Source organism: Ranitomeya variabilis, chromosome 6, assembly GCF_051348905.1.
Source record: "Ranitomeya variabilis isolate aRanVar5 chromosome 6, aRanVar5.hap1, whole genome shotgun sequence".
Taxonomy (NCBI): Eukaryota; Metazoa; Chordata; class Amphibia; order Anura; family Dendrobatidae; genus Ranitomeya; species Ranitomeya variabilis.
The window spans coordinates 333,690,978-333,710,180 of NC_135237.1; the positions used below are offsets into that span (position 1 = coordinate 333,690,978).

The 19,203-nt window shown below is 43.3% G+C and overlaps 1 protein-coding gene across 1 annotated transcript in view; it reads right to left on the reverse strand.

Annotated features, from left to right (window-relative positions):
• The window catches only part of F13A1 (coagulation factor XIII A chain), a 482,528-nt gene that overhangs the window by 453,375 nt on the left and 9,950 nt on the right, over positions 1–19,203 (reverse strand). The window contains exon 2 of the mRNA XM_077269818.1: positions 15,514–15,678. Within this exon, the coding sequence (XP_077125933.1) occupies positions 15,514–15,667 (154 nt within the window). The 5' untranslated portion in view covers positions 15,668–15,678. The remainder of the gene's footprint in view (positions 1–15,513; positions 15,679–19,203) is intronic.

Here is a 19,203-nt window from a genome sequence, read left to right on the forward strand (position 1 = left end):
AATCGAGAAGACAGCCACACCAAATCCCCAACACGAAGTCGGGGACCCACACCGCGACGGCGGTTGGCAAAACGCTGAGCCTTCTCCTGTGACAACTTTAAGTTGTCCACCACATGATTCCAGATCTGCTGCAACCTATCCACCACAGAATCTACTCCAGGACAGTCAGAAGGCTCCACATGTCCCGAGGAAAAACGAGGATGGAAACCAGAGTTGCAGAAAAATGGCGAAACCAAAGTAGCGGAACTAGCCCGATTATTTAGGGCAAACTCAGCCAACGGCAAGAAGGTCACCCAATCATCCTGATCTGCCGAAACAAAACACCTCAAGTAAGCTTCCAGAGTCTGATTAGTTCGCTCAGTTTGTCCATTAGTCTGAGGATGAAAGGCAGACGAGAACGATAAATCAATGCCCATCCTAGCACAAAAGGATCGCCAGAACCTGGAAACAAACTGGGATCCTCTATCAGACACAATATTCTCAGGAATGCCGTGTAAACGAACCACATTCTGAAGGAACACAGGAACCAGATCGGAAGAGGAAGGCAGCTTAGGCAAAGGCACCAAATGGACCATTTTTGAAAAGCGATCACATACCACCCAGATGACAGACATACCCCGAGACACCGGGAGATCAGAAATGAAATCCATGGAAATATGTGTCCAAGGCCTCTTCGGGAAAGGCAAGGGCAAGAGCAACCCGCTGGCACGGGAACAGCAAGGCTTAGCTCGAGCACAAGTCCCACAGGACTGCACAAATGACCGTACATCCCGTGACAAGGAAGGCCACCAAAATGACCTAGCCACCAGATCTCTGGTGCCAAAAATTCCCGGATGACCTGCCAACACCGAGGAATGAACCTCGGAAATGACTCTGCTGGTCCACTTATCAGGAACAAACAGTCTGTCAGGTGGACAAGAGTCAGGTCTACCAGCTTGAAATCTCTGCAACACACGTCGCAAATCAGGAGAGATGGCTGACAAAATAACTCCTTCTTTAAGAATACCAACAGGTTCTGTGACTCCAGGAGAGTCAGGCACAAAGCTCCTTGAAAGAGCATCAGCTTTCACATTCTTTGAACCTGGTAAATACGAGACCACAAAGTCAAAACGGGAGAAAAACAATGACCAGCGGGCCTGTCTAGGATTCAAGCGTTTAGCAGACTCGAGATACATCAAATTTTTGTGATCAGTCAAGACCACCACACGATGCTTAGCACCCTCGAGCCAATGACGCCACTCCTCAAATGCCCACTTCATGGCCAGTAATTCCCGATTGCCCACATCATAATTCCACTCAGCAGGCGAAAACTTCCTAGAGAAGAAAGCACATGGTCTCATTACCGAGCAACCAGGGCCTCTCTGTGACAAAACGGCCCCTGCCCCAATCTCAGAAGCATCCACCTCGACCTGAAAGGGAAGTGAGACATCAGGCTGGCACAAAACAGGCGCCGAAGTAAACCGGCGCTTCAACTCCTGGAACGCCTCCACGGCTGCAGGAGCCCAGTTAGCAACATCAGAACCTTTCTTGGTCATATCCGTCAAAGGTTTAACAACGCTAGAAAAATTAGCGATAAAACGACGGTAGAAGTTAGCAAAACCCAAGAACTTCTGAAGACTCTTAACTGACGTGGGTTGAGTCCACTCATGAATAGCTCGGACCTTGACTGGGTCCATCTCCACAGCAGAAGGGGAAAAAATAAACCCCAAAAAGGGAACTTTCTGTACTCCAAAGAGACACTTTGAGCCTTTAACAAACAAGGCATTCTCACGCAAAACCTGAAACACCATCCTGACCTGCTCCACATGTGAGTCCCAATCTTCAGAGAAAACCAGAATATCGTCCAGATAAACAATCATAAATTTATCCAGATACTTCCGGAAAATATCATGCATAAAGGACTGAAATACTGAGGGAGCATTAGAAAGCCCGAAAGGCATCACCAAGTACTCAAAATGACCTTCGGGCGTATTAAATGCAGTCTTCCATTCATCACCTTGCTTAATGCGCACAAGGTTGTATGCACCACGAAGATCTATCTTGGTGAACCACTTGGCACCCTTAATCCGGGCAAACAAGTCCGACAAGAGAGGCAAAGGATACTGAAATTTTACAGTGATTTTATTCAATAGCCGATAGTCAATACAAGGTCTCAAAGATCCGTCCTTCTTAGCCACAAAAAAGAATCCCGCACCAAGAGGGGAAGAGAATGGACGGATATGCCCCTTCTCCAGAGACTCCTTGATATATGAACGCATTGCGGCATGCTCAGGTACTGACAGATTAAACAATCTTCCCTTAGGAAACTTACTACCCGGAATCAAATCTATGGCGCAGTCACAGTCCCTATGAGGAGGCAGAGCACTGGATCTGGACTCACTGAATACATCCTGATAATCAGACAAATACTCAGGAACTTCCGAAGGAGTAGAGGAAGCAATAGACACCGGCGGGGAATCAGCATGAATTCCCTGACAGCCCCAACTTGACACAGACATTGCCTTCCAATCCAGGACTGGATTGTGGGTCTGTAACCATGGCAGACCCAAAACGACCAAATCATGCATTTTATGCAGAACAAGAAAACGAATCACCTCCCGATGTTCAGGAGTCATGCACATGGTCACCTGCGTCCAAAACTGCGGTTTATTTTCCGCCAATGGCGTAGCATCAATACCTCTAAGAGGAATAGGATTTACTAACGGTTCAAGAACAAAACCACAGCGCTTGGCAAATGACAGATCCATAAGACTCAGGGCGGCACCTGAATCCACAAACGCCATAACAGGGTAAGAAGACAAAGAGCAAATTAAAGTCACAGACAAAATAAATTTAGGTTGCAAATTACCAATGGCGACAGGACTAACAACCCTTGTTAGGCGTTTAGAGCATGCTGATATAACATGTGTAGAATCACCACAGTAAAAACACAACCCATTCTGACGTCTATGATTTTTCCGTTCATTTCTAGTCTGAATTCTATCACATTGCATTAAATCAGGTGTTTGTTCAGACAACACCACCAGAGGATTAGCGGTTTTGCGCTCCCGCAAACGCCGGTCAATTTGAATAGCAAGCGCCATAGAATCATTCAGACTTGTAGGAATGGGGAAACCCACCATCACATTCTTAATGGCTTCAGAAAGGCCATTTCTGAAATTTGCGGCCAGAGCACACTCATTCCACTGAGTAAGCACGGACCATTTCCGAAATTTTTGACAATACACTTCAGCTTCATCCTGACCCTGAGAAATAGCCAGCAAGGCTTTTTCTGCCTGAATTTCAAGATTGGGTTCCTCGTAAAGCAATCTGAGCGCCAGAAAAAACGCATCAACATTCGCCAATGCCGGATCTCCTGGCGCTAGCAAGAAAGCCCAATCCTGAGGGTCGCCCCGCAAAAAAGAAATAACAATTTTAACTTGCTGAGCAGAATCTCCAGATGAACGGGGTCTCAGAGAAAGAAACAATTTAAAATTATTCTTGAAATTCCTAAACCTAAATCGATCTCCAGAAAACAATTCCGGAATAGGTATTTTAGGTTCAGACATAGGACTACTGGTAACAAAATCTTGTATACCCTGCACACGAGCTGCCAGCTGGTCAACACTTGTAATCAAGGTCTGCACATTCATGTCTGCAGCAAGCACACGCCACTCAAAGGTAAAGGGGAGGAAGAGAAGGAAGGAAAAAAAAAAACTCAGAATTTCCTTTCTTATTATCCCACTTCTGCAATGCTTTAAACATTCAATATTGGCCTGGCATACTGTTATGACCCCAATGGCAGAGGGTCTCAGGAATAATGCTAAGTCAGTAAATACAGAAAACCAGCTCATAGGGCAGTGGTAACTGGGCTGACCATATAACTAATCCTAGCACCACAAATACCAGCAGCCGGGGAACGTTCCTACGTTGATCCTAGACGTCTCGCGCCAGCCGGAGAGCTAACTACCCCTAGAAGGGAAAAGAAAGACCTTTCTTGCCTCCATAGGAAATACCCCAAAAAGTTGGATAGAAGCCCCCCACAAATAATAACGGTGAGGTAAGAGGAAAAGACAAACATAAGAATGAGCTAGGAATTTAGCAAAGAGAGGTCCACTAGCTAATAGCAGAATATAGAAAGATAACTTATATGGTCAGCAAAAAATCCTATCAAAAATATCCACACTGGAAATTCAAGAACCCCCGAACCGTCTAACGGCCCGGGGGGAGAACACCAGCCCCCTAGAGCTTCCAGCAAGGTCAGGAATCACATTTAGTACAAGCTGGACAAAAATGATAGCAAACAAATAACCCAAAAAAACAAAGAAGCAAGACTTAGCTTAATTTAGCACGAACCAGGACCAGCAAACAGGAGCAAACAGAATGTGTCTGATAACACCGATGCCAGGCACTAGACTAAAGTTCCAGGAGGTTTATATAGCAACACCCCTGAAGTAACGACCCAGCTGGGTGCAAACAGAGGGAAGGAAATCCCAGAGTCATATCACTAGTAACCACTAGAGGGAGCCAAAAAAGTCTAATTCACAACAGTATTGGTATCGGGTATCAGTATCGGCGATATCCGATATTTTTTGGGTATCGGCCGATACTATCCGATACCGATACTTTCAAGTATCGGAAGGTATCGCTCAACACTACTCTTTACTGAAGGCTTCAGCATCCGCAATCCAGAGCACTGTTAACTGGGCTGGCTGAGACCGGCCGGACCGAAGGCACATCCAGAGTTCCCTTTGCAGGTGGAAATCAGTGCCTACCTACTAGCGCCTGGGTGTTGTAGTACTTCCCTGCTGAGCACCATGGGATAGTCCTCACAACTGTCATGTATGTTTCTGTTTTTTCTCTCTCTGTCCCCCAGATGATATGGATAGGACGCACCCGTATGACAGGGTAGGCCTGGAGTTATTTTATAGGAACCCTAGAGACGCCCCTCTCCCACAATTGCCTCCGTTGTCTTCATTAGGCTACACGCCTCAGTAGAATGTTGCCGATCTCGGGGCACAACTCCTACTTGTTCTATCGCCTTTGTGCTGTGATCTCGTTTCTCACTTCTCCACAATATACTTCGCTTCGTGTCCTTTCTTAAGATGCCGCCGCAATGAAGTGCAGGCGTGGCTCTGTAACGATCTGTCCTTTCGCTAGGCCTCTGTCAGGATCCCACCCCTGACAGGGACCCCCCTGGATCTTCCCAAGCAACGCTCTTCTCTCACTAGATGTTACCTGGGCAAAACCCAGTTAGCTTCTCTCTAACTTCCTATCTAGCCCCCAGTTTTACAAGAGTGTGAGGAGTGGCCTAATACATAGAACCATTTGCTCCCCCTGGTGGCTGGAGTGTGAAGTGTAGTGTGTGACTGTGATACCTGGTCAGGTGAACTCCTTTAGTGCCATCAGACGTACCATCACTCCCCTTAGTGGCGGAGCATCAGTACTGCAACGACCAGGACTCTGGGGCACTGCAAGGCCAGTTGTGGAATACCAGCTCCAACACGCCTGTTGGTATCCTGGTTAGCCTCCACACATAACAACTGAAGAGTGGGCATGGATGTCTGACATTTGTGCAGTTCTCCAAGACTTCGAGGACTGCACAAATATGGTGAACGGCAATGACGCCATCATCAGTGCAACAATTAAGCTTCTATGCCTACTTAAACAGTCAGTGCTGACAAGTAAACATGAAGCTTTGCATGCAGACCTGGTGAAGATGGAGGAACACGTGAGGCAGGGAGATACTTCCCAGCCTCATCTCATCTGAGGAGTCTGAGGAGAAATAGGAGTGCAACAGAGACTAGTACCCCCACAAGCTTTGTCCTGTCTCTCCTATGTGGATGGGCTGAGGAGGCAGTGATGGAGAAGGAGGAAAATGATATGGAGAGTAATCATCATGGTGGAGACAGGGAAGTGTTAGTTGTAGGACGTCGGCATATAGGATAGACTCTATGTACCGCTTATTTTCTCATTACATTCATCTTGGAAAAAAAGATTAATGGTTTTTGCTAAACCTACGCTAAAAGGAGAACCTTGCATTTCTACGTCCTGAGGCAGAGAGGTCCACTAAAATGGTGCTACAGCAGAAGGCCATTGTGGAAAATAATTTGGAAAAATTCCCATCAGACAACACTAGCGACAGGGGGCAAGCAGCCTTGCCTAACCAAGAAGGAGAGGCCATTGAGACACACAGCAGAGTCATGGGGACACTGTCAAAGGCCCAAACAATTTTATTACACCATTCCAGCATCCAGGCCCTGATGATCGGCTATTTTTGACAAGGAGGAAAAGTCTTTAAAGATGGTCATGCGACAACTTGATGACAAAACCAGTGTACTCCCTAATTCCTCTATTATCTTCAGCTATTAGGCACCTAAGCTGGACACCTGGCATGAGCTGTTGTACTGCCCTGCCACTAGAGTCTTGTCTGAGTGGGTTTTTAGTGCCACCGGAGGAAGGTCAAAACAGACATAATTTTATACTGGCTTTGCACTGTGTGCAGAGCCTTTATGAGTGTAGGGGTACCACAACTACATGTTGTACACAATATTTGAATGAGGTGCTACAATTGGTGTCTTCAAGGTTGTATGGATGAACCTGCTTGTAATTTTTGGCAAGCTTTGTACTTAGTGCACAGTCTTTATGAGTCTAGGAGTACCAGTACAAGACAATTTGAACAAAATGTGTATTTTTTTTAAATCCTTTTAAAATTTTGCCTTATATACAAGTCATTATACAGGAAAGAATGTTTCTTAACCTTTTTGTATACTGTAAACTCCAATTTCTAATCAATTTTGAATGTTTTACTGTCAGTCTTTAAATTGGAGTAAAAGTGTGACACCATTGTTTTCAGCAGCGATCTGGGAGTCAGATATGCTTCCCATGAGTCTTCCCCATGCTGTTCTCCTTCCATTAACCCCTTCACGCCGCAGCCCTTTTTCGTTTTTGCGTTTTCGTTTTTCGATCCCCTCCTTCCCAGAGCCATAACTTTTTTATTTTTCCGTCAATATGGCCATGTAAGGTCTTATTTTTTGCAGGACGAGTTGTACTTTTGAACGACACCATTGGTTTTACCATGTCTTCTACTAGGAAACAGGAAAAAAATTCCAAGTGTGGTTAAATTGCAAAAAAAGTGCAATCACACACTTGTTTTTTGTTTGGCTTTTTTGCTAGGTTCACTAAATACTAAAACTGACCTACCATTATGATTCTCCAGGTCATTACGAGTTCAAAGACACCAAACACGTCTAGGTTATTTTTTCTCTAAGTGGTGAAAAAAAATTCAAAACTTTGCTAAAAAAAAAAAAATTGCGCCATTTTCCTATACCCGTAGAGTCTACATTTTTCAGGATCTCGGGTCAGGTGAGGGCTTATTTTTTGTGTGCCGAGCTGGCGTTTTTAATGATACCACTTTTGTGCAGATACATTCTTTTGATCGCCTGTCATTGCATTTTAATGCAATGTCGCGGCGGCCAAAAAAACGTAATTATGGTGTTTTGAATTTTTTTCTTGCTATTCTGTTTAGCGATCAGGTTAATGCTTTTTTTATAGATCAGGTGATTTTGAACGCGGCGTTTCCAAATATGTGTAGGTTTAATTTTTTTTATTATTGTTTTATTTTGGATGGGGCGAAAGGGGAGTGATTTAAACTTTTATATTTTTTTATTTTTTTCATATTTTTTAAAACTTTTTTTTAACTTTTGCCATGCTTCAATAGCCTCCATGGGAGGCTAGAAGCTGGCACAACTGGATCGACTCTGATACATAGCAGTGATCATCACCGCCGGAGCCCACATCAAAGGGGGAGACACGACATGCGCCGTACTAGTACGGGGCATGTCGTGAAGGGATTAAGGGATGCTCGCATTTCCCATTGACTACCATTATACTTGTTACTGAAAACAAGCATACGAGTGTTAGGAGTTTCTCGAATCAAGCAACGAGCATCTGAGTATTCTAATGCTGACTCATCTCTAGTGATAATCTCATGTTGATAAATTCTTATAAAAACTAGACTAAGCAGACCAGTAAGTGATACACCACTGGAATCAGGGTCTCTGTCTCTACATTATGCTGCTCTCAAATTAGGTAGCAAAAAACAGGTGCCATATTCCCTTTAAATCATTCATAATGCATTCCAAAATAAAAAGAATAGCATAGGAAAAACCTCATAAAAACAAAGAATTTATTCTTGACTGATCTCATAACCCTTCCAAAATAAGTCAGGCAAAATCTAAAAAATCACCTCTTTTACTGGAAAATGTTACATATTATTGATGAACTGGGATGCAAACAATGTATCTTTACAAATATTCACAGATTGAATAGTGTGTCAGGTGCAGAAAAACTTTTCTGAAATCTCAAACTTTCCATGTATGACCTATGTATGTGGTAACCTCCATTAACAGTACTATGTCATCTGCTACACTTTCCCTGATTAGTGGAACACGTGACCTAGCTATTGTGGTCTCAGTTCCTATGGCTGCTGCCATCTGTGTAAATATTTTGCTTGACAGGGGTGTTAAAAATACATTGGAATTCTTGAAATCAAACGACATGTTTGCTTAATCTACACCTGTCAGAATGTATATATATATATATATATATATATATATATATATATATATATATATATATATATATATATACATATATATATATATATATATATATAATAATAATAATTTTTATATATATAGCGCCCACTTTTTCCGCAGCGCTTTACAACTTATAGAGGGGACTTCTACAGACAATAGACATTACAGCATAACAGAAATCACAGTTCAAAACAGATACCAGTAGGAATGAGGGCCCTGCTCGCAAGCTTACAAACTATGAGGAAAAGGGGGAACATGAGAGAAGGATGGTAACAATTGCTTTAGTTATTTGGACCAGCCATAGTGTAAGGCTCGGGTGTTCATGTAAAGCTGCATGAACCAGTTAACTGCCTAAGTATGTAGCAGTACAGACACAGAGTGCTATTAACTGCATAAAGTGTATGAGAACATGATGAGAGGAACCTGATTATGTTTTTTTTTTTTTTTTTTTTAATGGGCCACACAGGGATAGTAGGGTTAATGCATTGAGGCGGTAGGCCAGTCTGAACAAATGAGTTTTAAGGGCACGCTTAAAACTGTGGGGATTGGGGATTAATAGTATTAACCTGGGTAGTGCATTCCAAAGAATCGGTGCAGCACGTGTAAAGTCTTGGAGACGGGAGTGGGAGGTTCTGATTATTGAGGAAGCTAACCTGAGGTCATTAGCGGAGAGGAGGGCACGGGTAGGGTGGTAGACTGAGACCAGAGAGGAGATGTAGGGTGGTGCTGAGCCATGGAGTGCCTTGTGGATGAGGGTAGTAGTTTTGTACTGGATTCTGGTGTGGATGGGTAGCCAATTGTTGTGAATTTACTTTTTGGCTCCCTCTAGTGGTTACTAGGGATTTGACTCTGGGTATGTCTGTCATTCCTTTTATGCTCACCTGGGTCGTTAGGTCAGGGGTGTTGCTATATAAGCTCCCTGGACCTTCAGTTCAATGCCTGGCAACGTTGATATCAGAGCTAATCTGTAGTGCTCTTGTCCACTGATCCTGGTTCCTGCTTCATTAAGCTAAGTCTGTTTTTTTGCTTTTTGCAATTTGTTATTGTTTGCTATTTTTGTCCAGCTTGTATATAATCTGTATCCTGACCTTGCTGGAAGCTCTAGGGCGGCTGGTGTTCTCCCCCCGGGCCGTTAGACGGTTCGGGGGTTCTTGAATCTCCAGCGTGGATTTTTTGATAGGGTTTTTGTTGACCATATAAGTTATCTTACTATATTCTGCTATTAGTAAGTGGGCCTCTCTGTGCTAAACCTAGTTCATCTCTGTGTTTGTCATTTCCTCTTACCTCACCGTTATTATTTGTGGGGGGCTCGTATCCTACTTTTGGGGTCCTTTCTCTGGAGGCAAGAGAGGTCTTTGTTTTCCTCTTCTAGGGGTAGTTAGCTCTCCGGCTGGCGCGAGACATCTAGCGACCAACGTAGGCATGTTCCCCGGCTACTTCTAGGGTTGGCGTTAGGAGTAGATATATGGTCAACCCAGTTACCACTGCCCTATGAGCTGGATTTTTGTACTTCGCAGACTTGCTGATATCTCTGAGACCCTCGCCATTGGGGTCATAACAGCCAATGTAATGACTGGCACAAGGTAGAGGCATCAGTGTAACGGTTGGTGAGGAATATGATTCTGGCAGCAGCATTCAGGACAGATTGGAGTGGGGAGAGTTTGGTAAGAGGGAGGCCGATTAGTAGAGAGTTACAATAGTCCAGACGAGAATGAATAAGTGAGACAGTAAGAGTTTTTGCAGAGTCAAAAGTAAGAAAAGGGCGAATTCTGGAAATGTTTTTTAGATGCAGATAAGAAGAGCGAGCCAGTGATTGGATGTGGAGGGTGAATGAAAGCTCGGAATCAAGGATGACCCCAAGGCAGCGGGTATGTTGCTTTGGAGTAATGGTGGAACCACACACAGAGGTGGCAATGTCAGGCAAAGGTAGGTTAGTAGAGGGAGAGAACACGAGGAGTTCAGTTTTTGACAGGTTCAGTTTCAGATAGAGGGAGGACATGATGTTAGAGACAGCGGTAAGACACTCACTGGTGTTTTCTAAAAAGGTCGGTGTGATAACAGGAGAAGAGGTGTATAATTGGGTGTCATCAGCATAGAGATGGTACTGGAAACCAAATCCACTGATTGTTTGTCCAATAGGGGCAGTATACAAAGAGAAGAGGAGGGGGCCTAGGACTGGTCCTTGAGGAACCCCAACAGTAAGGGGAAGGTGAGAGGAGGAGGAACCAGCAAAACATACAGTGAAGGATCGGTCAGAGAGATAGGAGGAGAACCAGGAGAGAACGGTGTCCTTGAGGCCGATGGAGCGGAGCATAGTAAGGAGGAGGAGATGATGATCCACAGTGTCGAATGCTGTGGAGAGATCCAAGAGAATTAGCATGGAGTAGTGACCATTAGATTTAGCTGTTAGTAGGTCATTAGAGACTTTAGTGAGGGCAGTTTCAGTAGAGTGTAAAGAGCAGAAGCCAGATTGAAGAGGGTTGAGAAGAGAGTTATCTGAGAGATAGCGGGTAAGACGGGAGTGGACCAGGCGTTCGAGGAGTTTAGAGATGAAGGGAAGATTTGAGACCGGTCTATAATTAGCAGCACAGTTTTGGTCGAGGGATGGTTTTTTAAGTAATGGATGTATGATGGCATGCTTAAATGAGGAGGGAAAAATACCGGAAGTGAGGGAAAGGTTGAATATTTTTGTTAGGTGAAAGGTGACAGCCGGGGAAAGGGACTGGAGGAGATGTGACGGAATGGGGTCACTGGTGCAAGTGGTCGGGCGAGAAGATGCAAGGAGCCTGCTTACTTCTTCTTCTGTAACTGATTCAAAGACAGAGAGTGAACTAGATGCAGTGGGGGAGGGAGGACAGTGCATGGTATGAAGAGATTGGGAGATGATTTCCTATCGAATGTCGTCAATTTTTTCTTTGAAGTAATTGGCCAGATCGTCAGTGCGGAGATCTGTGGTTGGGGCCTGCTCTCTTGGGTTGAGTAGGGACTGGAAAGTGTCAAAGAGACGTTTAGGGTTATTTGACAGTGAGGTGATGAGGGTGTTGAAATAGGTTTGTTTGGAGAGGTGAAGGGCAGAGTTGTATGTTTTTAGCATGAACTTATAATGGATGAAATCTTTGGGTAGATTAGATTTTCTCCACAGACGTTCGGCGCACCTGGAGCACCGCTGCAGGAAACGTGTTTGCAGCGTGTGCCACGGTTGTCGCTGTCTGTGCCGAGTTGTTCTATATATAGGAGGTGCAGCTTCATCCAGGGCACTTTGCAGGGTTTCATTGCAATGCTTCAGAGCAGAATCAGGACATGAGATGGAGAAGATTGGGGCCAAAGAGGACTGCAAGTTCTTCATAAGTTTCTGGGTGTTAATGGCCTGTATGTTTCTATAAGTGTGGAAAGTGGGGGTGACCTGAGCGGGATGGCAGTTCTTGATAGAGAATGAAAGAAGGTTGTGGTCAGAGAGCGGGAGAGGGGAGTTTGTGAAATCATCCACTGAGCAAAGCCGGGAGAAGACCAAGTCAAGGGAGTTTCCATCTTCTTGCGTTGGAGAGTTAGTATGCTGCGAGAGGTTGAAAGAGGAGGTTAGAGATAAAAGGTGAGAAGCAGATGGGGAGAGGGGAGAAGCAATGGGGATGTTGAAATCACCCATGATAAGGGTGGGGGTGTCACAGGAGAGAAAGTGTGGAAGCCAGGTGGCAAAGTGATCCAGGAACTGAGGAGAGAGGCCGGGAGGACGATACACCACCGCCACTCGCATGGAGAAGGGGACGTAGAGTCTGACATCATGGACCTCAAAGGAAGGGAATACAAGTGAGGGTACTTGGGGGATAACTTGGAAGGTACATTTGGGTGAATGGAGCAGACCAACGCCTCCACCTGCTCTGTTGTCTGATCTTGGGGTATGAGAAAAGTGAAGTCCACCATATTAAAGAGCAGCAGCAGTGGTGGTGTCTGACTGCTGGATCCAGGTTTCAGTAAGAACCAGGAGATTAAGAGAGTTAGAAAGGAAGAAGTCATGAATGAAGGAGAGTTTATTACACACAGAGCGAGAATTCCAAAGGGCACAATTAAAAGAGACAGAAAGCATGCAGGGAATATTAATAAGGTTAGAGGGGTTTCTGGGTGTAGCAGTTGGGAGGTTTGACTGGCTATAACATGGGGGGCCGGGGTTGGGAGAGATGTCTCCAGCAACTAGGAGAAGGAGGATAGTGAGAGTGAGCAGATGGTTAAGTGATTTGTGAGAGCGTTTCTTGTGTTGGATGGTGGGACTAAATGGATCTGCGCTGTTAAGCAATGTGAACAGAGCATGAGTGCTATACATAGGAAAGGCAAGGACAGAGGGGCCGATATGGATGGAGTGTAAAGAGTTTATGCAAGGGCGGTGAATGTGAGTGAATGCAGCAGCTAGGATATAGATTATACAAATACATATGGTGAGTATTTGTTCTGTTTCAAATGAATACGGAATAGATTTAGATTGTCTTACCTGTCTCCTGCCCTGTCTAACTGCCATGTTATAACTGCCGAATACTTAGAAAAAAATACTTTGAATAAAAGCACACGAATAATAGTGCACGAATGCATCCCCAAGCTATGTCTACATTTATAGAAGGCTAGCTCTTAGATCTCACTTTTTTTTGGGGGGGTGTTTCTCCCCCTCTCATTACAAATCAATCTAACTCAGTTGAGACAGCAGGACACAATAAATGTAGTGATCAGATAAACAAAAGTCCAGGTCTACATGGATCATAAACCCCTTTGAAACAGTTATGTGATCTCTCTGCATAAGGACAAACAGAAGTGAGTTAAATATCTATAAACACAAACAATTGCATAATAACATGACTAACATATATAGATATATGCAGGATTCAATGCCGAAGAAAGAATGACTCAGATACCATTCAAGCTGCTTGCTGTCAGGGAATGGAGCAATAGACATGCAGGATATTTCAGTTCAGAGAATGAATGATATGTTTACCATTCAAGCTGCTTGCTGTCAGGGAATGGAGCAATAGACATGCAGGATATTTCAGTTCAGAGAATGAATGATATGTTTACCATTCAAGCTGCTTGCTGTCAGGGAATGGAGCAATAAACATGCAGGATATTTCAGTTCAGAGAATGAATGATATGTTTACCATAATATATATATACAGTAGGGCAAAAAAAGTATTTAGTCATTCAGCAATAGTGCAAGTTCCACCACTTAAAAAGATGAGAGGCGTCTGCAATTTACATCATAGGTAGACCTCAACTATGGGAGACAAACTGAGAAATAAAAATCCAGAAAATCACATTGTCTGTTTTTTTATCATTTTATTTGCATATTATGGTGGAAAATAAGTATTTGGTCAGAAAAAAACAATCAAGATTTCTGGCTCTCACAGACCTGTAACTTCTTCTTTAAGAGTCTCCTCTTTCCACTCATTACCTGTAGTAATGGCACCTGTTTAAACTTGTTATCAGTATAAAAAGACACCTGTGCACACCCTCAAACAGTCTGACTCCAAACTCCACTATGGTGAAGACCAAAGAGCTGTCAAAGGACACCAGAAACAAAACAAACAACAAAACAAAATTGTAGCCCTGCACCAGGCTGGGAAGACTGAATCTGCAATAGCCAACCAGCTTGGAGTGAAGAAATCAACAGTGGGAGCAATAATTAGAAAATGGAAGACATTCAAGACCACTGATAATCTCCCTCGATCTGGGGCTCCACGCAAAATCCCACCCCGTGGGGTCAGAATGATCACAAGAACAGTGAGCAAAAATCCCAGAACCACGCGGGGGGACCTAGTGAATGAACTGCAGAGAGCTGGGACCAATGTAACAAGGTCTACCATAAGTAACACACTACGCCACCATGGACTCAGATCCTGCAGTGCCAGACGTGTCCCACTGCTTAAGCCAGTACATGTCCGGGCCCGTCTGAAGTTTGCTAGAGAGCATTTGGATGATCCAGAGGAGTTTTGGGAGAATGTCTTATGGTCTGATGAAACCAAACTGGAACTGTTTGGTAGAAACACAACTTGTCATGTTTGGAGGAAAAAGAATACTGAGTTGCATCCATCAAACACCATACCTACTGTAAAGCATGGTAGTGGAAACATCATGCTTTGGGGCTGTTTCTCTGCAAAGGGGCCAGGACGACTGATCCGGGTACATGAAAGAATGAATGGGGCCATGTATCGTGAGATTTTGAGTGCAAACCTCCTTCCATCAGCAAGGGCATTGAAGATGAAACGTGGCTGGGTCTTTCAACATGACAATGATCCAAAGCACACCGCCAGGGCAACGAAGGAGTGGCTTCGTAAGAAGCATTTGAAGGTCCTGGAGTGGCCTAGCCAGTCTCCAGATCTCAACCCTATAGAAAACCTTTGGAGGGAGTTGAAAGTCCGTGTTGCCAAGCGAAAAGCCAAAAACATCACTGCTCTAGAGGAGATCTGCATGGAGGAATGGGCCAACATACCAACAACAGTGTGTGGCAACCTTGTGAAGACTTACAGAAAACGTTTGACCTCTGTCATTGCCAACAAAGGATATATTACAAAGTATTGAGATGAAATTTTGTTTCTGACCAAATACTTATTTTCCACCATAATATGCAAATAAAATGATAAAAAACAGACAATGTGATTTTCTGGGTTTTTTTTTCTCAGTTTGTCTCCCATAGTTGAGGTCTACCTATGATGTAAATTACAGACGCCTCTCATCTTTTTAAGTGGTGGAACTTGCACTATTGCTGAATGACTAAATACTTTTTTGCCCCACTGTATATATATATATATATATATATATATATATATATATATATATATATATATATATATATATACACACACATAAACAGTATATAACCCAGGTTCCTGTCTGGATGCTTTTATGAGCTGTAGAATGTTCTGCTGCCATGTTAAAAAATAAGAACTTTTGTTTTTACCTTTCTTATCAAAAGTCCTTGGGATAACTCCAAATGTTTCCATGATGGGGACCTCATCTTCACCCTCATTGGATTTATTTGGTGGCACTGATAATCGACCTGTATATGATTCCGTTTTTGATTTCTTCACATTAGTTCCTGTTGATGCTGACATTATGGTAGACACTAGAAAAAAAAAATTAGCTTTTTTACATACCATTATACAATAAATGAAGGTTCTTATTTACAAAATAATATCTGGACTGTAATTGAAAATTTAAGTTTAGGTACACATTGCAGAGCTTGAAACAAGAAGAAGAGACAGCTAATGTATCACTTTAGATATGAGGCTAAACGTGTAAGCTCATAGTGTAACTATATTTTCAGAAAACTTTTCACATCACAGAGACATGTCAACAGTTTTGATCTGTGGTGGTCTGTGTGAGACCATAATTATCGCTATAATGAAGGGACTGTAGCGCTCAGCAGTGCACTGCTCTCCTCTCTTAGCAGTCAGTGAAGGTCTCAGCACTTGAATCCTCAAAGAACCAAAACTTCTGATATGTTCCTATAAATTGATAAAAGTTTTCAGGAAGTGGGGTTTCACATTAAGACAAAATTCTGCTTTATACAGCTGTATGACCATCCTTGGAGAAGCCATAGAATTAAGCTGTTCTTACAAAATAAGTATCACAAACAAATGCAGGAAAAAAAATGTTTTGCACAAGATATTGTTCCCTTTGCTTTCAAACCATTAGTGATAATATAAAGTAATGGCCAAAGTTTGGACACACCCCACGAAACACTTATGGAAACAAGTATTAAAAAAAAATGCGTGAAATAAACCAGATTATGTGTTAAACATTAGATTCTTCAAAGTACCCCCCTTTTGTATGATTACAGCTTTACACATATTTGGCATTCTGTCAAGCAGGTTAATCAGGTAGTCACCTGGAATGGCTTCCAATAAATAGGTCTGATCAAAAGTTCGTTTGTGGAATCATGAAACTTTAGAATGTGTTTGTGACCATCAGACATGACTTGCAGAAGCAGTGTAGGTACAACGTTTAATGAACTGTTAAGCTCTATTCCACAGCTGTTCTAAACTGGGCAACAATCACATAAGGAAAGAAAAATAATAGTCCATCTTCACTTTCAGACATGAAGGTTAATCAATCTGAAAAATTCCTAGAACCTTGAAGGATTCCTCAAATGCAGACATCAAAACCATCACTTGTTTTGATGACACTAGCTTTCATGAAGAATACTTTAGGAAAGCAAGACCAAGACTTAAGTTTGAAGACTTTAAGCTCATCAGAGTTGTCAGCTTCAGAAAATGTTAATTGACAGCAGCTCAGATAGCAGCCATCCTAAACTATGCACAGATATCAATTAGCAGACACATGTTACCATCAACTCTCCAGAGGAGACTGTCAGAAGAAGGCCTTTATGGACAAATTGCAGCAAAGAAGCCACTACTGAGGACTGTAAACAAGAAAATACTTGTTTGGGTCAAGCTACACAAGAACTGGACATTAGATTAGTGGAAATCTCTTTTGTTGCCTGATAACTTATCAAAATGTGAGATTTTTGGTACCAAGTTCCATTTCATTGTAAGACACATAAAAGGTGAGAGGATGATTTCTGCATGTGTAGTGTTCACCCTGAAGCATAGAGGAAGTGGTGTGATGGTGTGGGATTCTTTGCTGATGACGCTGTTAGTGATTTATTCCAAATGCAATGTACGCTTACCCAGCATGGCTACCACAACATTCGCAATTAATATGCAATCCCATCTGGTTTGCACTTAGTGGGAACATAATTTCTGCTGCAACAGGAGGATAATGACCCAAAGCAAAGTTGTGCTATGGGGAGAGGGATGGACTGCAGCCAATATGTTCTCAACACCTTTGGGAACTGCTTCAAGATTGTAGGAAAGCCATTACAGGCGAGTACCTGATGAAGCTGCTTCATACAATGACAAGGGAGGTTAAAGCTGTAATCAGATTATAGTTTGTTTCTCATGTGTTTTTTACTCTTTTTTTTTTCCATATGTGTGCCTTCTTGGTTTTGCTGCTTTCAGTCTCAATTTACAATGTGCACATATCAATAAAAATAAGAAAGACCATAACATGACGATATGTTTCCAAACTGTTGACCTGTACTTCTTACTATGAGTGTTTTCCAACCAAGCAACAAGCCCCTGTCTTGTATCAGGTTTTACAGCCTGTATGATCAGCTATTTATTATTATTAATGGATGGCCAGAGAAAGAAATGATAAAACTACAGGAATAATAATTTCCTAATACCAATGTGAGTTCATTCTAAAATCCACAAGGCTTACAAACATCAAACCCCCACCTAATGGTGTAACTTTAAACTGATGGACCTCAATGCAAAAGCTCCAATGGGGTCCCCAATTATTGCAAGTTTTAATAGCATTAGTCTTTTTATAGGCCAAAGTGAATTTGTGGGCCCCTTGTCTTCAGGGCATGGGTATAAATGCAACACCTGCGCCTGTTGTAGCTATGTCCCTGCCCCCACCAATTAAACATTAATGGCACAGAGCACCATAGACTCTTCGGTCTAATCGGCAGGTATCCCAGAAGTTTGGTCTAGATCTCTAAAAAAGTAACGGAATATCCAAGATACGCTGTCAATCACTACTATTGCAATAAAGTACTTCTATTAAAGTGTCATTGAAGTACTATAAAGATTTAGGAAACCTAGACATTAAAATTTGAAAACCCAAGTACTCACAGCTCTCAGTGCTACCTATGTAGTTGCAGTGCCCCAGAGTCCTGGTCGTTGCACTAATGTCGCTCTGCCACTAAGGGGAGCGATGTTACGTCTGATTGCACTAAAGGAGGTATCACAGTCACACATTACACTTCACACTCCGGCCACCAGGGGGAGCAAAGGGTTCTATGTATTAGGCCACTCCTCACACTCTGGTAAAACTGGGGGTTGGATAGGAAGTTAGGGAGAAGCTGACTGGGTTTTGCCCAGGTAACATCTAGTGAGACAAGAGCGTTGCTTGGGAAGATCCAGGGGGGTCCCTCTCAGGGGTGGGATCCTGACAGAGGCCTAGCGAAAGGACAGATCGTTACGGAGCCGCGCCTGCACTTCATTGCGGCGGCATCTTAAGAAAGGACACAAAGCGAAGTATATTGTGGAGAAGTGAGAAACAAGATCACAGCACAAAAGCGATAGAACCAGTAGGGGTCATGCCCCGAGATCGGCAACATCCTACTGAGGCGCGTAGCTGGTGGCCGGAACGCCGAGAAAGTAACAGACTCTACACATTACTTTGAACCAACGGCAGGGCAGTTAACTCTAGGTTGGCTGTCTCACCTTTTACACCTAATGAAGACAACGGAGGCAATTGTGGGAGAGGGGCGTCTCTAGGGTCCCTATAAAATAACTTCAGGCCTACCCGTCATACGGGTGTGTCCTATCCATATCATCTGGGGGACGGAGAGAAAGAACAGAAACATACATGACAGTTGTGAGGACTATCCCGTGGTGCTCAGCAGGGAGGTACTACAACACCCAGGCGCTAGTAGGTAGGCTACTGATTTCCACCTGCAAAGGGAACTCTGGATGTGCATTCGGACCGGAGGGTCTCAGCCAGCCCTGTCAGCAGTGCTCAGGATTGCAGATGCCGCAGCCTTCAGTAAAGAGGTAAAGAGACTGCAACCCTGTGTCCT